Source organism: Tauraco erythrolophus, chromosome 11 (genome assembly GCF_009769465.1).
Source record: "Tauraco erythrolophus isolate bTauEry1 chromosome 11, bTauEry1.pri, whole genome shotgun sequence".
NCBI classification, from domain to species: Eukaryota; Metazoa; Chordata; class Aves; order Musophagiformes; family Musophagidae; genus Tauraco; species Tauraco erythrolophus.
Window position 1 is genome coordinate 13,076,579 of NC_141475.1, and position 24,199 is coordinate 13,100,777.

At 38.5% G+C, this 24,199-nt stretch overlaps 1 protein-coding gene across 8 annotated transcripts in view; it reads left to right on the forward strand.

Annotated features, from left to right (window-relative positions):
- The window catches only part of U2SURP (U2 snRNP associated SURP domain containing), a 46,444-nt gene extending 33,304 nt beyond the window's left edge, over positions 1-13,140 (forward strand). For 7 of the 8 annotated variants that reach the window (XM_086618754.1, XM_086618756.1, XM_086618755.1 and 4 more), the window contains 4 exons: positions 7,169-7,279; positions 9,781-9,899; positions 10,712-10,888; positions 12,071-13,140. In XM_086618754.1, coding sequence (XP_086474880.1) covers positions 7,169-7,279; positions 9,781-9,899; positions 10,712-10,888; positions 12,071-12,209 — 546 coding nt within the window. In that variant the 3' untranslated portion in view covers positions 12,210-13,140. The remainder of the gene's footprint in view (positions 1-7,168; positions 7,280-9,780; positions 9,900-10,711; positions 10,889-12,070) is intronic. The other variant, XM_086618759.1, reaches the window with a different exon arrangement.
- Positions 13,141-24,199: the final 11,059 nt, after the last annotated feature.

Below are 24,199 nucleotides of genomic sequence, written 5' to 3' on the forward strand. Positions count from 1 at the left end.
AGAATACCATAGCAGTCTGAAGGTTCATGATGCATAGCCATTTGAAGAGAGTTAATTCTGAACTTGAGAAAAGCTAAATGGAATTTATGTCTGACTTGACTCATGGTGGCAGTAGTTCTGTAGAAAATATATGATGTTAAGAGTAACAAAAGTACAAGTGAAACTAGTTTTCATTTTGCTGTCATAATGATTGTAGTGGTTATGGAAAGGGCTCCTTTCAGATTGAGTGTCTGTTTTATAGTTGTTATCCTGGCGGTTGTGGAGGCAGATTAGGAACTGATTAACCATTCTCAGTTTTACACTGCACAAGTGTGGTAAGTTCTTTCGTCAGTGTATCCCTTCTATAACAGTTTTAAGTGGTAAATATTTGAGGTTTTCAAGTGCTTGTTGCCATCTTTATACGTTGTGGTAAGTAAATTACCATCTCAGCTTCAGACTTTTGGCATCACCAGAAAAGGATTGTAGTTTTTTTAATTTTCAGAACATTTCAGATGCTATGTAGAAGTACCTAAATTTTAAAATTTCTCTTCAAGTTTGTCATTGACAGGAAAGTAGTCCCTGTACTACCTTAAAGCATTCACGCTCAGAGTTTCTTTTTAGTATGTACCCAGTCCCAGCCAAAGAATACATCCATTACTAACTGAGGAAAAAAACCCTCAACTACCAGCTTTAATAATTATGCCATCTAATATACACTGTTTAAAATGTCATGTAAAATATTTGGCAAGAAAAATGGCAAAGTCTGATTCTCTAGCAGTTTACACAGTGACTACCAGGGAAGCTGAAACACGTTTTTTCATGCCTTTTTTTGGAAATTAATGAATACAAACAACAGTTCTTTGTCTTGGCCCAGTTAGTAAATTAAGTTTGTCAACTGGAGGGGGAAGGTGCAGTAAGAAACAAACTTTAGCCACGGCCATCAGACTGTTAACCTTGCTGAAGTGTGAATTCTTTCCAGAACTTAGCAAGAGCGGAGGCTTTTTTGTAACTCTGAAGAACAGTGATTTCTTTATTGGTTTTTTTTAAGTCGGGAAAGATGGGCACTTTGCTTTTCATTACAACTCAAATTCCAGAATGGTCTTTACGGTGCTGTGCATGTGTGTCTGTCTCTTTCCCTGCCCCAGGGACATAGAAAAGAAAGGTGTATTCCTTTTTGTAAAGAGACCTCAGTGCTATGAAGGGGTAGAAAAATGGGAATTTTATGTTGCCTAAGTTGTTCCTTAAGCTTGTTTCCTCAGAGCATACAAAAACTCAATGGACAAAATGAAGCAGCATTGCCCTCCTTAGGCCTTTCTCTAAGGTACTTTACTTCTGTCTCCACCTTGCTGCACAAGATTTTATAATCCTACCCCAAGGCTTCATCTGCAGGAGGAGGCAGGCTTTTCAGGAATCCAGGTGTATCAGTGTTTATTAAAGGGTCAAACAGAGGAGATTCATCCTCTTTAGTAGCTGCCTTTACTCACCTTTGTGTTAGCTACCCGAGACCTCAAAGTAGTGTTTGATTGCTTAATCAGAGGTAGAAGACTAATGGTCTTCAGTCTTTCTACAACATACCACTGAGTTCCGGGAAATGCGGGATTGGATTCTGTTATACCATCCTGTGTCTGTACTCTGTCAGTAACCCCCTGCCCAGTGCGTAAACAGAGATTTTTTTTTTCCCAAAAAAAAACCCCTGTGTCATGGTATTTGAGGTGCAATTTATTTTTTACCAAGAGCCAAAGAAGTTTTTCCTGCATGTCCTTCCAATACCTGAAGGGAACTTACAGGAAGGCTGGGGAGGGACTTTTTACAAGAGTATCCACTGATAGGACAAGGGGAAATGGGTTTAAGTTGAAGGAGAACAGATTTAGATTAGATCTTAGGAAGAAATTCTTCAGTACGAGGGTGGTAAGACTTTGGAATAGATTGCCCAGAGAAGTTATGGATGCCCCCTCCCTGGAGGTGTTCAAGGCCAGGTTGGATGGAGCCTTGAGAAGCCTGGTCTAGTTGAGAGGCGTCCCTGCCCATGACAGGGAGGTTGGATTAGATGATCTCTAAGGTCCCTTCCAGCCTATGCCATTCTATGATTCTATGTCACATAGGAAAGAAGGTTACTTTCCTTGCTTTACTGATATGAGTTGCTGTACTGGGCAAGATCAAATTTCCTTTAGTGTAGTATTCAGTCTCTAACAGAGGATGACTAGAGCACAAAATAAGAATAGATTAAGCGTAGTCCACCAGAGCAGATTGTATCCAAGACCTGTTCTGGATTTTAAGGCTCTGTATACTTTTGTCAAGGAACTGAAGTTCTATAGTTTCCATTATGTCTTTCTCTAGATTATGGTGCTTACTATGGAGAATACTAATTTTTGTATATTTGTTCATCAAGTCATAGGAGCTCTCTGAGGCTTGTAATCATCACTGTAACAATATAACTCTTTGGTCTTTACAGTTTGTGGAGGCTTCTGTACCTAGCTCGTTTGAGGCCATTGCAAAATGGCAAAAAAGTATCTGATTAAATATCTTACTGCAACTTAATAGTAACAGATGAGACAAATTGGCTCTTGCTTGACCAATAGTTTCACTAGTTACAGCAGTTGTTCCTTAGAAGATAATGAATATCTTAATTCAGCAAATTCTGGTCTATTTTAAATCTTTGAATCTACTTCTGGTTTACACAAAGACATTTGTGTAGCTGGAGGAATTGCTTAGCTCCAAGACACTTGGCATCCTGTGAGTGTGATTGAGCATGCCAGAGGTCTGTCACGGTTGAGGAGGTATTTGACACGTGTACATCAGTATCGCTGTCATCTGTTTTAGATAATGTTGTAGCTGCAGAAATTCTATTGCCCATAGACTCACTGGGAAATCAAGCTGTCAGTGAAACATTTTGCTTTGCTTCTGGCAAAGTCTAGGACTCGTTGCAGCTATTTTTGGGGCAAGTCTGTTTTAAGGAAAAACAGAACATTTGATCTTCTTGGAGTTCTGTCCAGTCTGTAATCAGTCTACATTTGAGTGCAATTATGTATCAAGCAGAAATTCCTATCTTTCATCAAGCATCTGGTGATTAACTTTGTAGTAAATCCTGGTATGTAGTATGCAGCTAATTTACCTCAAATAAGTTGTGTTTGAACCTGGCCACTTAAGAACTGAGACTGTGTAACTGTGGAATAACCTCTTGTGAAAAAGCCTTTTTTCCCCCTGAAGACCACTGCGTATGGACTCGGACAGTATCAGCAGAAGAGTAGAAAACCAAAAACAGTTTTTGAAAATAGATTCATTTTAAGCAGGGCAGGCTAGCCACAGCACGCCTGTTTGTGTCAAAATGCTGTAGGCAGAGCCTCAGTTTGCATCAGTCTGTGGTTTCATAGAATGGTTAGGGTTGGAAGGGACCTCAAAGATCATCTCGTTCCAACCCCCCTGCCATGGGCAGGGAAACCCTCCACTACACCAGGTTGCCCAAAGCCTCATCCAACCTGGCCTTGAACACTTCCAGGGATGGGGCATGAACACTTCCTTGACCACTTCCAGGGATGTTTTCCCTGAACCATGGTAGCAAGATGTTACCTGTTGCCTTCCTGGTTAGTCTGAAATCAAGGCATCAACTTGTAGGAAAGGCTGAATCTTTTAAACTCTCCTCAAATAAGTTTGAGGAGAGGCAGGCAAAATTTCAGGATGAGAACCAATAGACAAGAGGGATGTTCTGGAGCTGTTTGTCTTGAACTTGAGAGATACCTCCTCATGGTTAGTGAGAAATAACAATCCCTGCATTGGAGTGTTTAGTAGAGATAGCTCACTGGAACTCCAGTGATGTTTGATGCTTCTGCATTGCAGTCACTGAAAACCTCTAAACTCTCTCTGCTGTGGGAGACTGCTGTGTCTAAGAAATTAGTATTATGAAGTCTTGACACGGGGTTTTGAAAATTTTTCCCCTTCTTTATTACCATGTGTATTACTGACTCCAGAGATAGTCAGTATCTACTCGTAAGGATGAACAGGCTCAATAGTTCTTGTTCGTTGGACAAGAGTAGTTAAAGAATAACCAATTCAGTAGGAATATATTAGTTCTTTCTAAATACAAGTTTACAAAGTGGAATGCTTACAAAATTAATTGATCAGATGCTTAAGCAGATTTAAGCCTAAGTTTTAAGGATCTCTTTCTCCTGGTGGGGTATCTGGAACTGTTTGATAGGAATATAAGCATCATATACTCTACACGAAAAGATCAACAAGAAGAGTGTTCACTGTGGCCAGTATGCTATGAATAGTGAAATGGTGAAGGGAGATAACCAAACATAAGAATTTATGTAGTAATTCTGAACAGTAGAATTCTTTAGAGAATTCTTTCCTGGGCTTTGGAACCTAAGTAATTCCTTTTCTTTTAAAATGTAGTTACAGTGATGATGTTTTAGACCAAGTAGCAAAAGCTGCTATACATGAAGGTGCAGGATGAGCTGAGCTGATCTAACTGCTCATGTCTGCTGAAAGGGAATATCCTGATCCTACCTGTGAGTTCTGACACTTATTCTTTCTCCTGAGCCAATACAGCTCACTAATGCAGGGCAAAAAAAAATGAAGGTGAGAAGTAGGCTTCTGCTGAATTAGTGAATTGATCTGGCTTATGGAAGGCTCAGCCAAGCACTGTGGCTGCTGGAAGGGCAGGGTGGAGGAGGAACTCTTTGCTTGGAGTGTAGGAAGCTGGAAGAGAATAATCTTTCTGTAGTGACCTGTTGATATCATCTCAACATTTTGTAACGCTTTTATCTCTTTTTCCAGGGGAGCGTACTAGAGCCGATTTCCTCTGCCCAGAGCATTTTTCTAAAACGAGTCAGTTTACATGGGTTTGAAGGGAGATAGAGCAACTATGCAGAAGAGAGATCCATTGATGATTGGTCTGTAAGAGACCATAGCTGTCTCAGGAAACCATATGATCTTAACATACTTGGAATTTGGGGGGGTGTTGAGTCAGTGGCTGTTTGTATAGAATTTTCCTATATTTCCTCTCTTCCTCTAGGCACCTGCTAATGACCACCTTTCCCACCCCCTTGCCCACAGTTATTGGAAAAATTCCTCATGCAAATAGTTCCTCTTGGCATCAAGTTTTCTGCCAGCAGTGGGTTGTGTGACATGCATGTAAGACAGCCTGCTAGAAGTTCAGCATTTCTTTGCATCCAGATTAGCTTATTAAATCAAGTAAAGCCTGTTGATCGGACTCCTAGTTTTCCTTCATTTCAGGTTACTTTGGGATATAGACTTATGCTTCCTCGTTTTTGAAATATGGTTAAACAGAGATAGTGTCACAGCTTTGTTGGCTAAAAATGTGAAGAAATCAAATCTTGTAAGGATGGGGTTTTGTTTTGTGGATTTTTGTTGGGGGGTTTTGTGTGTTTTTTAAATTACCTGGGTGATTTAGTTGAGAAAACAAAGTAGAAGTCTTATGGGCATGTTCATGCCACGACAGCCCAAAAGGCCACCTGAATCCGCTAAGCCCCCTCTGTACTCACTCTATTCAATACTGAGTGTGCTACGCAGGTAATGGCCTTGGAGTTTACATGATGGTGCAGAATGCAATTTTGATTTCTCACCGGAACAAGTGGTACAGAGTGACACTGAATATATGGTTCCAAGAGGTGTTCCTGCTTTTGAAGCTTCTGCTTTTGAAGGGGTTAGAGAGGGAGAAGAAAAAATGTCTTTATGGAAGATGAAGTGGTATGTGACAAGTGACAATATCAGTTTTCTATTGGCTGCTGACTATTTAATTGGCTGAATTGTAAGCAAAAAATTAAAAATGCTCAACTATAGGTAGAGCATTCTTTGTGAATGAGAGAGGTAAGCAGAACATTTGTCAGAAATTTACTGTCGTGCAAGATAGCAATGCCCTTTTTTTGTTTGGTTGGTTTTGTTTTGTTTGTTTTGTTTTTGTGATACCTTTCCTTTCAGTCAGTAATTGGAAGGACTGATTAGAATATACAGTATCTTCATCTCCAGTCTGGCCTGCTGCTCTTGAGAAGGAAGGAAAAACCCTTAGAGTTTGATTTTTGTGCCTACTTCATATTAGGGAGTTGAGGAACTGGAGAAGAAGAATCCTTTCAGATAATGAAAAGGGATACAGGTGCAAAGTATTTTCCTTTGTGTGTTTTCAGTGTGAAAGACTTTAAATATTTCTAAAGAGGAAAAATACTTTTCATGTTCACTAAAAATGAAATCTCAAGCACTGGAAAAATCTGCTCATATGTATGACTGTGCAGGTTGGTATTGAAAAAGGAAGTACAGCAGGAGGGTCAGAGCATAAACATTTTGAAGAGGGCAGACAAATACAACATAACTTATTACTAAGCTTCTCCCCACTCCCCCAAAAGAGAGACAACTTGTCATCCAAAAAAGTTGAAGGATTGTTTGTAAAAGGCCATATCAGTAATGATAAAGAATTGACAAATGAAAAGAGATGTGAGTGAGGTTTTGTGATGTGAATCAACTTGGAGAAAGGTTTTAGTGTATCTAGACCAAAAAAAAAAAAAAAAATTCCACATGCAAAAATTTGCTTGACTTTGTGACTCAGTTGAGGATATTATCACAGTAAATTTAGTGTTACGTTTAGCAGCACTAGCGAACTGAATTTTGGTGCTAAGCTTGATAGCACGTGAAAGAGTATTATATTAGTAAAAAATCACTTTTTTCAAATCAGCCACTCTGTCCAAACAACCCTGAAGAGGAGATGCATTTGTTTTGTGTCCTAATTGTGTTGGTCATTTGATTTTTATACTTAGGGTTAAATGGAAAAAAGGCGGCTTCTGAAGGAAAACTTGGAGTAGGCAAGAGAAGTTGAAACAACATATTAAGACACCTGCAGTAAATGATCTCATTTTGAAAGGAAAAAAAACAGATAATGATCTAAGAAATATAAGGGTGCAGTGTTCTAATGATGGGAACAGAATTTAGTAGAATAACAGAAAAAAATCCCTTTATTTTTAGTTCTTAACGTATCTGTAAACAACTGCAGGTGCCTGCAGATGAGTATGTGGTTTTGTCTCTTTGATCCAGTTTAAATACAGTTAGTATCTTTTTGTGCACAGACTTGTATAGAAAGAATGAAGAACAGATTATAAATCATGGAAATTTCATTTTCAGCCACCTGCCTAACTGCATATTAATAAGCCCAATAACCTAATGGTCAGTATTATTTTCACAGCTTAAGGTGATGAAGTTTCAGGATGAGTTAGAGTCTGGGAAAAGACCCAAGAAACCAGGCCAGAGTTTTCAGGAACAGGTTGAACACTATAGAGACAAGCTGCTCCAGAGGGTAAGAAATGTTCTTTATGTTTGGCTCTGATTCTGTGATAGGTTTTTATTGAGTTTGTCAAATGTAAGGTGGCATTAAGTATAACAACACACGGTTCTTGTCAAAATTCTACTGTCCTGTCAAACTGCATGTCTAAATCCAAGTGCTTTCTGCAGAGTAGATATAATCTCTCTTTTAAATCAAAATAATGTAGTATTTCACACTGTGCAGATGGGTATCATTAGGATGTATTGAAACCTTAAAGGGGTCACTTCTTGATCTGCTACATGAAGCAAACTGTTAGATGTGGAAAGAAAAAGGAGAGCTGTCAACTGAAGATGTTCATCAGAGTTTTCATTTTGCTTTTACTAATTGATCCATTGCACTAAAAGATTCCAAAGGAAGAGAAAGACTAGTATTAAGCAGCATATGTGCTTCTGATTCTTTAGATTTCTAAGACTTCCTGGATAATTTGAGCTCATACTGTCATCCAGAAGCGAATGATTCTATACCATGACCGTTTTTAGTAGTCCTCTCTGGACTATGAATTCAGAGTGGCTTTAAAAATTAGCATCATTTATGTGATGTCATGTGATCTTGGCTCTTTGAAACATGACGAAAGAACACATAACCTGTTCGGATAATGCGTTCAGTGAGAGAGTAAGTGGCAGTTGCTTCTCTAATCTGGTTTCACAGCCTGACAGATCAATGATGGAATTAGGTAGCTATGCAGTTTCTCAGAAGCTAAATACAAATAGGCGCTTTTCACCAGGTGTTTGTCTGTCACTTGTTCGTTGTGTTATTTGGTGCTCAATATCTGACAGATTCACTGAAGTAATTCTGCACAGTACCTTGAAGAAAGAGACTTGTAAAAATTAAGAAAGCTGATCCCTGAAGGAGATTTACACATTTGGAGGTTGATGTTAGCAGTTAATTTTTATAAAATACTTTTTATAAGTAACTTTCCTTTTAAATGTAGTTGAATCCTAAAACTTCCCACTTCCTCAGTGTTATTCCGTAATTGGAGAAAGAAGTGATTTGTACAGTAAGCACAGAATGTTTAGTGAGACAGTAGCTTAAAAAAGCCAGAAAATATAATGCCAATAACTCGTTAGGTACCTTGTATTGGATTAGTTTAACCAGATTGCAATGTTTTAGATTTTTAATAATTATCTTACTTTTCTGTTTTCACTTTCAATGATGAAGGTAACATTTAGTTAAGAAATATTTCATGATAATGATAACAGATGTTCTTTAAAACTATAACCTCCCCATTGTTAAGGGAATAACTTTATCTTTTGCTTTAATGCCATAGTAAAGTTAGTTTGTATAATCATAATGTATTAATGGTTCTGATTGCATTTCCCACAAACTTGGTGGTTGATTGTTGGTTTTTATCTTAATTTGCTATAGAATAAGCTTTCCAAGAGTAAGTTTCCTAGCAACATTGTATGTTGTTAAGAGAATAGGAATTTATAGCTATTTAAAATACTGTTTATTACTATTTATCAAGATGAAATAATTAGTTATGCTATCAAATAAGCTAGGCACATCTTAAGAGCCCATGGATTTTACTGGAATCTAACAATAGCTTGCAACAGTAGGTATAATGATAAGGGACACTTTAAAATTTTACTGGTAGATCTTCCATGTAAAGAAATGTGAGACTAGATTAGTATAGCTGTCCTGGTATTTCCTGCGCTTGTGTTATCTCTCACCACCTTTTTTTTTTTCCTCCTCCACCTTTCTTTCATTTAAATAAATCATCCCTTCTGTGTCTTCTTTACGGGCTATGCAGGGAATATCTGTTTATTTTTTTGCCATGGAAGGAATTTTTTTTTATGCCAGTACTGAAAGAAGCACATCTCTTTATCTCTGCGTTCGGACTTGCTGATGGTTTAGGTTTATTTTTGTATAATTAATTTTCTAACTATTTGACAGACAAATGAGTTGTCATCAGGGTATATATTTTCTTTCAAAATGGTCCTGTTGGTATATAGAAATGGACCGTATTTGTGGGATTTTTTGATAGAGTAGATGTTATTGCAGACCCTTGTTTATATTTTTCTTTTGTCTTTAAATGTCTTGTAGTTATGAGATTATCTCAATTTTCAATCTGGATTAATGAAGATGAATGCATATGTTTTAAGTAGAAAGGTTCCTGATATTCTTTCATGTTTAATTCAGTTTAGAGTATCTATTACAGCTGTAACGTTTCCCTGAAATTTGTAAAATTGAAGACTGTTCATTTTCGATTAGATACTCGGACTTTCTCACATAGGGTGACATCTTTCATGTTTTTGTCATTGTTTGCGTTACAAGAAATGTTTCTGCTGCTTACAAAGCAGTAAGTAGTAGAGATTTGGAGAGTGGGTATGATGCGACCATTAGTTCCTTCCCAGACTGTGCACTGTCTTCTGTCGGTACTCAGTGCTTTTTTGCTGTTTGTGATTAGCTTGCTTGTCTTTGCTTAATAATTAGTCATGGTTCATCTGAAATCATGAATGCTTTTAATAATTTAGGAAAAAGAAAAAGAGTTGGAAAGAGAACGAGACAGAGACAAAAAGGACAAGGAAAAATCTGAATCCAGGTCCAAAGATAAGAAGGAAAAAGAGGAATGTACGCCAACAAGAAAAGAGAGGTATGACTTTCCTTGGAGTAAAGTGGATGGGAGGAAAAACTTCACAATTAGTATCTTTGTCTACAATGGAAGCCTTGAAATTACATTGTATCACACATCTTATTTCAAAAGAAAAACACAAAACCACCTAACAACAACAAAAAAAAGTGCTTTGGGTATTAAAATGTGTTTCAAAATTTTAAAGCAGTCGTCATTTTTATCCTGCCCCAAGTGATATACCCGTTTGAACAGAATTGCCTTTTGGCTTATTTAGGCCCAGAGGAAACATCGTAAAATATTAAGACCAGTTGAAAACAATGTATGTTTCGCTCTCTTTTAGCAGTAAATTGACTGCAGTGTATTAGAAAACTGTACTGAAGTCATACCACAAATTATTTATGGTGTTTAAATGTTGTTCATCTCATAGTGAAAACCCTTTAAAACAGTTAGTTTTAGGGTAGTTAATTGTATGCTCTGATCTTCTAATAGTTGTGTAGCCAAATTCTTACCTAATATTAAGTGTAGCTACGGTAAAATGCCTTGCTTTTCAGGAAAACATGACAATGATTTTATGCTGCAATTAACAAAGATGAGTCACAGGCCTTACTTTTTTTTCAACTAGAGAAAGTCTTCTGCCCATGTTGAGCTTGATTTTTTTTTTTTTTTTAGGTAGTAAATAAAAGTGACTCCTTTTTAATTACTTTAAGGGATCTAACATAACATTGGCAAAAGAAAAAATCTACAGAAAAGAATCTGTTTTCTTAATATACATTTTCACTTCTCTGTGTGTCTGTGTGCCTGTATGTACATAACTCTTTGCTTTCCTTACAAAGGAAAAGACGACACAGTGCTTCACCTAGCCCGTCTCGCAGCAGTGGCAGTAGACGAGCAAAGTCTCCGTCACCAAAATCAGAACGCTCAGAGCGCTCTGAACGGTCCCACAAAGAGAGTTCACGTTCTCGATCATCACACAAAGATTCTCCCAGAGATGTCAGTAAAAAAGCCAAAAGGTAAGCTGCTATCTTCTCTGTTTCAGGTTGTAGGAAAGTTGAGTACATTGGTGTGGCTTTGGTTGGGGTTTTTTGTTTGTGTGTTTTTTAGCAGAGTGTATTTAATACACAAATATTTTTTCTCATAATGGACTATACTGCATGTTCCTGGTTAATATTTTTGGACACTTGGTGTGTGAAATATATACAGCCTCCTGCCTTGGTAGCTCAAGGCTTTTCACTTCTATGTACTTCTTTACCTGTTCACTGATAATTTTGAGAAACACTGCTTTAATCCAAAGCACCTTGCTGCTTTATTAGCTTTTTTTTTTCAAAGGACAAATCTTCTGTAGGCCATAGAACTTCTAGAATTACAGTGAGCATGCAGTCTTTCACTAATTATTTGCTTACATGAAGCTTCTCTCCCATTTTTTTTTAATGAAAAAAATCTAGCTTAGATAATGCTTATGGATTGTTGTTTCCAAAGTGGATATTGCTTGTTCTCCAGCTGACAGAAATAATTATCTCTAGTTAATTTTAAACTTAGGGTGAGACTTTATTTTTGTATTAATGCTTTTGTAGCTTTCACTTCTTTTAGAGGTGTAGAATATCTTATCGATATAAAATTCCTTGGACATGCTGAGGAAAATTCCTTTGATGCTGTTGAGAAAATCATAGTACATATTTACAGTAATCAGATTCTTGTACTATAAGTTAGGAATTCAAATAGAAGCAGAAAAGTGTGAGTGGGTTTTGTTGTTTTGTTTTTTTTAAAGCTTAAAAAGTTTTTTAAAGTTTAAAGGAGCTGAAGGTGTTTGAGAATCAGAACAATTTCAGCATAACACAGTTGAACATACATTTTCATTTCTGTTCTCTGCTATATGGATATGTGCTGCTCTTAATACAAAAGCCAAGGTGATTGAGGCGAACGTGGAAGGTTGTGAATGTTGGTTTAGGGGAGGACATGAGTTGGTGTTATTTTTGTTGTGGATTCTAAGCACTGAAATTAAGCCCAAAATACATTAAAAACCTTACAATGCAAAAATTGCCTTTTTCTCAAAAGCAAGATGCCATTCTGTTACTTCCCCTTACTAGAGAAAAATATTTTCTACCTTCCTTAGCTCAATAAATGAATGCCAAATAATTGTAGAAAAAGTTGGTGTAACCAATTAGTATTTGGTAGAAAACTTTATTTTCTTGCAGGTCGCCATCCGGCTCCAGGACACCCAAAAGATCAAGAAGATCGCGATCCAGATCCCCTAAAAAGTCGGGGAAAAAATCCAGGTCTCAGTCCCGTTCTCCTCACAGATCTCACAAGAAGTCAAAGAAAAGCAAACACTGACAATGTTAATATTTTTTATGATGCTGTCACTTACTGGAAATGCGGTTTTGTTTTTGTGCCTGAACAGTCTGTTAAAAAAAACAAACAAAACAAAAAAGCATTCCTGATTTTTTTTTTTTTGTGAATGCACGTGTATACTCATGAGTATCGGCATCTGTAGACCTGTCATTGTTTTATATTGTACAAAATATCTTCATTGTGACTATTTCCCAAATGAAACATTTTTGTGTTTAGAAGTTTCATCAGAAATGTGTGTAACTGATCTGCTGGCAGTAGTGATATTTTGTTTTAGAAAGTTGTGACATAGCAGAAATAACTCAAACGTTCCCCCATTTTTGTAGCTTTGACAATTTGAATTAGATTTCAAATAAAATCTGAACGGAAAATGAAGATGTTGTTTTCTTGCCCCACTGGTGATACAGATCTCTAAAGGAATTCATAGTTTGTTTGGAAGTACTGTGTATTCCAGACATACTATGGTGCTTAGATCTCTGGGTATACTGGTAGCTCTCTTCCTCTTTTCACTAGTGTGACTATCCAGATAAAAGCACCTTTTGAATCCAGTGGATGGGTTTTCTTTCCTACTGTGATATTTTACAGTAGGAACATTTGAACAGTCTGGTACCTACCATGATAAGCTTTACAAGTAAATCTTTGCTTCATATTTCTCCATTTTAATTGCAGGGAATATTTGCGACACCAGAGTAATGTTTTTGTTCATTTTTAATAAAGGGCCTCCGCAGAGATGCATCATGTAGTGTATATGATGTGTCAATAACAAGTCATATTTATGGCATGCATGGGGAACAATGAAAGGATAGCAATTCTGAGGCTCTATGACTTCTTCCTTAAGCATAGGTAGAATAATTGCAACCTGTAGTACACTGTTGTTTTCTAAAACTGATTTTTACTCCAAAAGGACAGCTTTTACATTATTTTATTGAATTTATTCCACTGTTGTGGAAATTCTTCAAAATGGGGAAAATTTTTTTTTTAATTACATATTTTATTTATTAATATTTTGGAATCGAGAGGCTGTTTAGCTTTTTATAATGTTAGGCTTTCCCTTCTCTAAACCTATTCTCTGTGTTAGGCATTCATGTGGCTTTAATTCGCTTCACCTTGGTCTCTTCTCATGCAACCTTTCTGTGGGTGGGAGGGGGAGAGGGAAGAGAAGTGGGGAGGGTTCAATGTTTATACTTGGAGGTGTGGGCAGATTGTAATAAAAACATAAAATTAAAAGGGATCTGGCCTCCTGTGAGCTGTTTCTAAAAGCAAAGCTGAACTTAGCTACAGGCACAGAGTGCTGGATGATGGGCTGCTGTTATACTTGTGCATTTACAGGTTTTACATTGTTAGAAATCTGTAAAACTGTCAGGGAAAATCTTATGTTGTACATGTATATAGCTTAAGAGGCAACGCTTTCAGAAGCAGGATCTAAAAGGTCTTTTGAAAAATGTGCATCTTTAATTAAAAAAAAAAAACAACTCTCTGTTATTTTCCTGATGGGAAACTTGGTTATAAGATTATGTAAATTGTTGCAAATGTGAGAATTAAGTGGAGAATTCTCTTTGCTAATGAGAACCTAGAGATGATCTTGAATACAGAAAGTATAGAGGATGCGTATGTACTGTAAAGACTTTCTTAGAATGAGTATTGAATTGATGCCTTGATAATGAGAATACATCTTATATCTGTTTATGTTACATTATAAAGAATCTGGTTTAGAAATATGCAGAGTTTATTTTTTATATTTTTCTTTCTCCCTGTATCATAAGATGTTTCAGATGTACACATTTTGGTAGCTAAACTATTAGAAACTAAGTTACTTTTTTCTTAAATGCTGTGTATTCACACCTAGCACAGACTAGATAAGGTTTTCTAGAGCAAAAGGTAGGTGCTAAAATCAGTTGGGAACTGGGAGAATCCTGACTGTACAATAGGAAGATCACTTCAGATCTGATTAATTTCTTTAAAACTATTACTTTTATCTTGTAGCTGTTTATAAATGGAGGAGTGATAAATGTAAATGTTTTAGGTAAAGTTAGACTAAAGATAGTTTGCCACAGGGATGTTCTATCTGCAGAATCAATTGTGTATTTCATTTAATAGCTAAAAATCCTCAGGGTAGAAAATCTCTTAGCATTATAAGTTAGCCATACTTTTCAATAATTAATTTTGATGTCAGCTTTTATAATCACTGATGAGAATTTTATAAAAAGCTCAAGCCAAGTAGCTAGAGAGCTAAAGGAGCACACCCATTAGACTTTTATTTTGTAACAGCTTTATTATGCAATACCTTTTTTCAGCATCTTTATTCTCTAAATACTGTTCTCATACCGCATGTTCTTTGCTTCATGTCCTGGGCTTTAGAAAAGCTGGTTTGTGCCTAATAGATTCCTAATTGGTCTTAAAAGACTATCCTTAACTGGTTGCCTGTTTTTTCTCCTGTTGAACATCTTTAGATCCTACTTACTCTTTTCATTTTCTTCTCTTCTTTTATAAATGATTTTGGTTATAGCTTGGCTTTTCCACAGTGAAAAGTGGGGGAGAGACAGCAGCTGATAACATCTTTTGTAAAAGATGAAAACTAATACTGAAGACTGAAAATTAGGTTATCTGTGAAATTAGTTTTTCCTTAGGTCATGTTTCAGTGACAAGGTATAGTCACAGTGTGTCGTTGTTGCATGACTTGTGTTTGTGCAGCTTTTTGGGGTGAAAAATCATCTAGTTGATGTAGGATATGGGTAATTTTAATATTGATCCTGGAATTCAGGAAGTAGCCTTCAGATGAATCCTTGTGGAAAAAAAGCTGTGACCTGAGGAGGTGCAGTACGGTGTTTCCAAATGGTTTTTGTGACTGTACAGGAGGAGAGAGCCTGTTATCCGCTAACACCCCACTGTCAGTGAGCGTCCGACCCTTCGCTTTGGGAGGGGAGGAGGCATGAGTGGATAAGGGGCTTTGCCGTCCTCTCCTGCCCTGCCTTAAGGATGGCAGCCAAGGTAAATACTCATGCCGTAGTGTTTAGGTTTATCCAAAGCAGAGAAACTGAGTGTAGCTTGCTGCAGCCGAGTTCTAGTGCAACTGAGTAACCTCCCTGCAGCCTGAAATAGCAGCGGGTGAGGCCCATCTCAGTGTGGGATCACATTAGAAATGGAACAGATATGGTATGTTCCCAGGTACGTGCTAGAGACTGCCATGCTGGTATGTCGTGGTGAAGTCTGCCCAGCACTATAGGACATTCAGATACTTGTGCGAAGGCTGTCTAGGTACGGAGTTGCAAGTTCATCTCTTTTTCCGAACCAGTTCTGACCTCTGTGAGTGTCTCTTAAGACTTACTGAGACTCACGCTCTGAGTAGGTGGGCCCTGTCTCATGGAGATAACCTACTTCATTGCATGGAGTCTCCTTCCGACATTTAAAATCTTTCCTTACCAGCGTTACAGAAGTGTTTCTATTTGAACTGCCTTTTTTAAACTCTGTGACTTCCTTCAACTTGTCTGCGCACCAGCTGCGTATGCTCTTTGTAATACTATTTGAGGAATCAGAGTTGTTTTCTGAAAGTCAATGTCAAGTCACCACTTGGGCACTAGGCGCGGTGCATGTGTTCTCCCCCCCATCTCCCCCTTGGAGGTTTTGAAGTGTAAGAATAAACCACTTAGGGACAAGGGTAACAAATTATGTTTTCCGAAGCCTATATTTAGAATCGCAACTGTTGCTAACGTGAGTTCATCTGTCCCAGTGACACGGAAGGTGCTACTGCTTTCTGCATTTACACATCACCTTCTGTGCTAATAGAGCAGCTCTGCCGGAGCACATGTGAACCCTTTGAAGTTGCTGGATTATTGCATTCATTGTGGTTTTCTGCCTGTAAAACTACTCCTAATGCTTATCCAGTTATGGATTTAGGATTATCCCAACCATTGGGATAGCTTTCAAATTTGTACTGATTTTATTTAGTAAATTTCTGAGGCAGATTTTATAGCTGAAAACTGTAAAAATTGTATCAGACCTCCACTCTGGCATGAGTACTGCCAGAGGCATCTGAGTTACAGAGCACTAAAATGGGAAATCTAGTTTTACCCTTAGGGGTTCTGGAGAATCAACCAGTGTTTGAGGTGTTTTCTTGGCACGTTGAAAATAAAATAGTGCTGTCTGTGAGCTGTGCCTCTAAGAGGAAGGTGTCTTGAAGGAGGTTCATGTAACGGGACTTAAAAACTAGAATCTCATCATGAGAAAAGCAAGGTTGGCCAAAAATGGCAAATCTGTTCTGAGCATATTTGATGGCTTTAGGCTGCTTGCTTGTGGGTTTTTCCTCCACAGGCATTTACAGTCCTTTGGTGGAATTAATGCTTTTAATAAATAAAAATTAGAAGCATTGTGGTATTTCTGCAGATGGATTAAGGTCTGAACTTTGTATTTAGTTTTAGATTGCTGGCTTGCTGTACTTTCATATAGCTGCTTGAGGAATTCAGGGTGAGACATTTCTCAACTGTTGTCGGTCTACACTGAGTACTTACATGAGGGGGACACATTTGGCTGCATTAAGGTAAAGATAGATTTGACGGATACTTTAATTGCTGCCTTTTTAGTAAAGATTAGTCTACTTTCTATGCATTTTCTTTGTTGAAAAATCTAGATTTTGAGGCAATTATGAAGGTCCCTCTATAGCTGAAGACAGCAGCAGTGGAATCATCTGGATGATAATTTTACAGTTCTCTTAAAATCAACTGCTCAGTATAATGAGATTTATCAAATTACAAGCATATTAGCAATCAAACCTTGAAAATTGTCTCCGTTTACTTTTCTGAATAAGACTGTTGAGTTCATAAACTTGCATTTTATTTAAACAGCTCATAGTAGTAGTTGAAAATTTCTTTTTGTTCTCATTGCTGCATGAGCTATTGCAGGATTTTCAGTATACCACAGGTTCATGCCATGCTTAACTGCTACTTCTCAGTTTGTAAGCCACTCTTGTAAGAATCACAACTAAAATGCTAGTTTATTTTTGTCCACATGTATTTTTCCCAGGTAGGATGCGGAATTCTTAAACAATTGCATACTATTTTTTCCTGCACCTGCCTCTGTCAACACAGTCAGTGTTCATGGGTAAGCCTGTTCCATTTGTCGCTTCTGATGTCTAATCTTGTGCAGGGATGTTTTACTGTTTAACTCTGTCATAGGCTGGAAAGTTTTCTGTTTGTGGTTATTTAAAGAGGAAATGGTAGTTTCACATGAACTTTTTTGTCTTTCTTGCTTTTGGGTTTGTATTTTATGCAGAAAATTTTCCAAATGACATGGTGACAATAAAATTGTCAGCTTGCCAATATCTAGAAACAGTTTTATTTTTAACCTGGAAAACAGCGATGTTCTTGTGTATTATGCTATGGGCAGTTTCTCGGCATCATCAGCTCTTCTGCTGGTTGATGCTGATTCTGCCTCTGCTGTCGAACTGTAATTTCTGCTGCTGTTCTGCTGTCAACAGTGACCTCTCTGCTTCTCAGACTCATTAATGAGGTATGGGCTGCTCACTATGTAGCTGCTCATATAATCCTCTCTTAAATAAAGAAAACCTCCCACTTGGAACTGCTGCTCAAACACTGAGATGATGAGCATCTTTCCAGCACCTAAAATGGTTTACAGGAATATCAGGTGAAGGAAACTGGAGCCCATGTCGTGCTGTAGCACGAGGTTGTGTGTTATGGCTGGGCCGGTGTCACAGCCTGTTGCTGCTGTGGGGTGCAGGTTCTGTTCCTTCTTCCCCGTGCCTCCTGTTGTCTTATGTTCCTGTCTTTTCTGCTGCCTTTTGTGTCCTGTGAGTCGCCAGTTCAGCGCATTAAAGGAAAAGGCATTCTGTGTGCTTATTTTCACTTGGTTGACTTCCTGCTGGCTTAGTGAGTTGAATTGGCTCAGTGCAGGGACCAGGGGCAGGGGGCAGATAGTGAGCAGTTTTGGTAACAGTTCACTGTAACATGCAGCTACATCCACAGTGTTTTCATTTGGAGTGTGTTTTCTGATAAGATGGGCTGAATTGATGCTGCACTCTGCATCCCGCTGACTTCCGTGCTGGTCACGTACTCCTGTCGCTTTCTCTAGCACTTGTTTGACTACTTTCCTTGTGGAAGGTAGGACGAGCAGAGGGCAGGCAGGTTTATGTGGGGAGGTACATAGGAGGAAGGAAATGTGGAACTGGGGCCATCTCTCTTAGCAGCAGTGAGCTCTTACACTGACTGTGGCTCTCTCTGTCTCCCCTTTTCTCCAATGATGCTTGAACCCATCAGTGAAATCTGAGAGGAGCAAACGTGTCCAAGATAATTCAGTTTCCACAAGATCTGTGAAAGACTAAAAAGAGGAAAGAGACCTTAAGTGCCCCCATAAGATGGGAAAGGCTGAATAATAACTCTTGGTGTTGTTAGAGCCCAGAGCATTCATTTGGGAGAGATTACAAGTCCCCATTACTAACAATCTTCACTTAGAGCTCACTTCAGAGTCAAGAAACACATGTTGGGATATCCCTGGACCTACTTGCTCTATTTTTATTTTTAATCTTTTGTGGACTGGAAGGTTTCCTGTAGCTGCTTGCCTTAAATACAGACCATTAGTTTTACTCTTCAAGACCTTCTTAAGAGGTTGCCTGCAAGCAAGTGCGAAATCTGTTTCCTGATTCTGCCTCTTGGGCTTCTGAGGTTGGACCTAGGTCTGAGAGTTTAGAGGTCATTAGAACTTGTATATGATTAAGTGTGCCTGTGGAAAGGTGGACGTGGAGAAAGGGTAAGTGTAAGGTCAATGTACCAGGTCTCAGAAATCTTAATTAAAAGATCTAAGCTAGCAGAATAATAGGTTAACTGTAACACAGACTGTTCTGGGTATGAAGTTTAGATGGTGTGGGAAGAGGAGGGTGGAATACACGCATGCAACTTGGATTTGTGGAAGATGAATCAGGGAATTAGTCTGTGCTCAGGATTCAACTTCCAAGATCATTACTAGCAGTCAAGATCATCGCCAAAGTCATCATTGGAGGTGGAAACCAGTTTTCATCTTTTAGCCATGCTAAAAAGATGAACCTATGATGATGAACCATGGATGAACCATGCCTAAAAGATGAACCTTCTGAACTTACTATAGAGGTTTTCATTACAGCTGACATTGATCATTTGCATCATAAAATCTGCATCTCCTGGGTTGCTGGTGACTTTATTTTTTCCTGGCATTTTAGTTAATCTTCCCTGCACTATGGGGAGAAAAACCTGACTGCTGATTAATTGAAAGGAGAATATTGCCTTGGGCAAACTCTGGAAAAGAATTGGCTATAAAATTTAAGACATGAGACTGGGATTGTATGCTGGCTGTTGTGTGAATTAAGGGGCTGTGGATTCTCATCCTTTGGTTTTACAGAGGGTGATTATACTAGACAGTTGGAAAAATAAAAAGTTTACACTAAAGCCTGATTTCTAGTTAAGTTTCACCAGGGGTGCTCATCTTTCATGTCCTCACTGTGATATGGAGTAGAAATTTGATAATGTTACAGATCAAGAGTCTGTTTTTCTCAAATTCTGAAGCTGTTCAAGAGTTCATAGTGAATGATGTATGTTACTCACTGAGTTTTCAAGAGATGCAATAGATTAATTTCAAGATCTTTTCTAGACAGTCATTTATAGCATGTTGGTTATGTGAGAAGCACTGAATTGGCCTAAGCTCTGTATTTGAATTTTAAGACAAGGACTGGGGACTCTTCCCTGAGATATAAATTTGTCCCATCTGTCGTCAAATGAGGACCATTTTGCTCCATCATCTGAACGCTTAGATCCAAGGGAATGTTTTTGTGTGGCTTCTGCTGCCTACTGTCCTTGGGATGGCAAGAGGCGAGGGAGGCCCCCAGCACCCTGCAGCACAGCAGGAGCTGTGGGGTGATGCCCTGCATGGCACTGGTGCCTGGGCAGAGCCCCTCGGTATGGGGATACTAACCAGGAGGATGGGGGCAGTGACCAGCTGAAGAGATTTAGGGGTTCCTGGGCACTGCAAACCATGGGAGTGGAGGGTGCTAAGGCATTAATTAGTCCAGGATCATGGGTTTGGTTGTGGGGAGTTTAGAGATAGTTCTTATGTGTGACCTGCTAAAGGTTTTGGAAGCTCTTGGTGTAGAAACAGTATGCTGTCCATTGTTATAAGGTATGTGGTTATAAAAGTAGCATCTCTTCATTTCCTTTAGAATGTAAAACAGTTACACAACAGTTGAGAAAAGATTTATAATTTTATTAAAAGTCAAATAGAGACTTAACGACACGGCAGTATCCTCAGGATATTTGTAAAGTTCTGGAATTCCTTCAGCTGAACAAACAGGAATTTGTAAATATTTATTGAAATTATTTAAAATGTCACCTGTGCAACTGGAGGTGAATATAAGGTGAATATAAAGGAGAAACAGGTGGGGGGGTAGGGAACAGCTTGCTTACAGGTAGGTTGTCCATTTCACTATCCATTTCTGGCTTATGGCTAGCTGGTTTAATTTCCATCCACGGCAGCTGCTCCTGCAGCACAGCTTCTGCACACAGAGTTCAGAAGGAACACCCAAGAGAAAAGGAGTACTTTAGAAGGCAGATTGCTGCACCTATCGCTTAATCGAGTGGCTGCTGAAGACCAGCGTTCTTGGAAGTAAGTGTGTTTTGAGAGAAATCAGTTGCCATTACTGCATGAGACTTTGAATAAGCTGTTAGAAATTATGCAAAAACAGTGCAAAAAAAGAAATGGTGCAAATATAAACATCTGCAGTTCTAAAGGCTACTGTACAGATTTTTCTCACCCATCTCCAGTGGTGATTCCAAAATGCAATCTTAAACACATTCATAGATCTTCAAGTTTGGACAGCTACTCAATTTTCTATAAATTTTGCTCACATTTTGTGATCTCTAGCTTGTGTATTAGTTTTAAGAATCTCACTTTTGAGCAGTGTTGGAGAATTTGGCATTTACATTTATCCTGAATAGATTAGGCTAGATGGAGGAGTTTTTAATCAACACTCAGAATTTATCACACACTAAGTGTATAACAACATAAACCTCCATCTTTCATCCAAAAATAATTTGTTTTAAAACATAAAGTCTTGCTGCAGTTTGACTTCAGGAAAAACTTCTTCACCTTGCACCCACTATGTCCTTGTGAACATAAGAAAGGAAAGTCTTAAAGCATAAAGTCAAGTCAGGAAGTGTTTGGTAAGGACCAAACCTTTTGCAGCCACGTTGCTTACACAAAGGGATGTTGGGGGGAAATCTCGGAAAATTCCGGTTGGGGCAATATCACTGTAGGGGGAAAGGAAATCATTCAACCAGACAAGATTTGCGTTGTCTAAATATTACATGTAAAAAAATATAAGTGTATTTACTAAATATAAAATATTAAACTTATATAAAATATTTAAGCATTAAATGAAAAAATGAGGTTTTTTGGGGGGGAATTTTAATCTCAGTTACCCCTCACTTCATACATTGCTCGCTGCAGAGTTTGAAGTAAATACAGCCACCTTATTTATATCTGAGGGATGGCTGGGTTGTAGTGTGTAACTACCTGCACAGGAAAAGAGGCATTCTCTTCTGCTCTATCAAAGCAAGCAAGATGTAATGTTTAAAAAATGAAGCTGGCCTAGAAATAAGCATTGAGGGGTTTTAATTTTATTTTTTAACAATTAATTTTATTTCTTAAGGCAAGGAAAGTTTTGTTATTTGACGTAAGTGATCTAGTATACTGAAACTAATGAGCCCAAATTAGACTGGCATGAAGTAAAATGGAGGGTGGAAAATGTACGCTGAAGTATCTGAACGAATTTGTGAAGGGCTGTATCTGTTCAGCTGGGGACTGTTCCTCTTTCACACACTTAACTGTGGCTCTTAACACTTAAGTTTTTATTCTTCTGGTTTTGCACATAGGCAAGACGGTAAGACTATGCAGAGCCTGAACCACCTGCTGAGATACCCCCTACCCAGCCTCCAAACTAGGTTCCAGAGACTCAGCAAAACACTTTACTATTTGAAAAGATGTAAAATAACTCTTTCACTACAGTTTGGTTTTTATTCAGTTTTAAATTGGCTACAGTAGCATTAAAATCAGGCAAATACTTAAGTGTTTCACTGACCTGGGGCTCTATTTCATGATAGTTTTTTCAAGTCTGGGGGCAGCTGTAAAAATCATGGAGGTGGCTCTGCAAGTGGGATAAGTATCAGAGTCCTCTTTGGTGAGGATCTTGTCCCCTGCCCCATCACATTCTTTTATGTTTTGTTTAATCTATGACAGTCTACATATCTTATCTTTACTTCAGTGCAAAATCCAAGAAAAGCTCTTAACTGCCAGCTGCCTGACGATGATTTTCATTAGTGCCTGGAGATGGCTGGTTCATTGGTACAATCTCTATGTTTTTAGAAAACTGTCTTTTAAACCTGGGGGGTGTGTGTGAACTTTTCAGCTACTTGTGGGCATTAAAATTACTGTTACAGTCCACTGCTCTGGCTGCGCATGCTGCCTTGCCGTACTGAATAGCCGATACCTGCCAGCCTGCAGCACAGCCAAGGACTCACTGTTACAGCTCTTGATTATGACTGTTGCGCGCTTGCCTGCCTGTGCTCTCACTCTCAAAGATCAGCAGATACTTTAAAACCCAGACTGCAGAAGAAAAAGCAAAATTCAGAATCCCTTTAAGGAGAGTTCTTTGTATACAATGACCGTGGCCTGAAACAGTATGGCTCAGCTTCAGCAGCAGATCTGCAGAGTGAGTGATCTGTGTTTTTCCCATCTGTGTTTCTAATACTTTGCATCAGATGTGTAGATGATTAAAAAAAAAAAAAAAAGGCAAAACCAACCCAAACTTGGTGTGAATTGAAAGTTGGCTGCATAAATTTTTTCCATATAAACTTATTAAATATTCATTGATATTGAGTGGCTTAAAGTGATAACTTGACTACCAGGTCTGAAACTTGTTCTGGGAGGATAGAATATTGCAGCTGCACTGAACCTGATTGATTTCAGTTGGGTTCTGCATGGGTGCTTGAGTCCACCTGCACAGAATAAATACATTTATAACTCCAGTTCTGAAAAATAAAATTCCATTTTGCAGTGTGTAGGTCAAATTAAAGAGCTGCTCTTAGGACTAGAGAATAAAATAACAGCAAGAGTTTTATGCTGCAAGGTGCTGCAGAAGTATGTTCTTTTTCATTATATACTATGTTTCAAAAGTTACAAGTAAATTGTTTTAAGCTTGTCAGGTTTAAAATTTACATTTATTTTGCCAGCTAGATACAAATTATTTTTGCAGAATGTGGCTTTAAATGCTTCCTCTGGAGCGCTGTAAGCAAGAAATGGCTTCCTCTTCCCCCTCATTGTTTGATGAAATACTGACTTTTCTCGTCACAGTAATATTTTAATACTGCTACCAGAGTCACTGGCAGCTCGTGACATGATTGCCCTGACTTGTCCTGTGTGGTTTGGTCGCTGCATTTCATGCAGGACAGTGGGTGTGGGTGGCAACAGTGTTAGGGCAGGGGTTTGCTTCCCGTTCCCCTCGTGCTGCCACCAGCCCTGCCAAGCTTCATGGCTCAGAGGAGGGAGCAGGGAACAGCGGAGCCCTCCTGTTGTGGGTGGTACCCTTCACTTTGGGGCTGGAAGGGGCTTCTAAGCTTTTTCTATAGAGGCAGCTTGGTTGTTAATATCCCTGTAGAAAATGCAGGACGAGTATAGAAATCGTTTTGATAAGGGTTATAAAGATTGCTTACACATTTAATGCCTTCACCCTATTGTTGTACTGTTTTCTTCCCTTTTTAAAATAGAGTGCTATCAGGCAAGGCACACGCCAGGTGAGTGTGTTTTATCTGCTCTTCGAGCGTAAACGCGTGTGCTGCTTCTGTTCGGGCCATTCGGAAAATAAATGTTACAGCAAAAACTTTTGTCAGTCTCATCTGTTGTGGAGGAATTGGAGTGTGTCTAAGCCAGGTGCCGCCCTCCAGTAG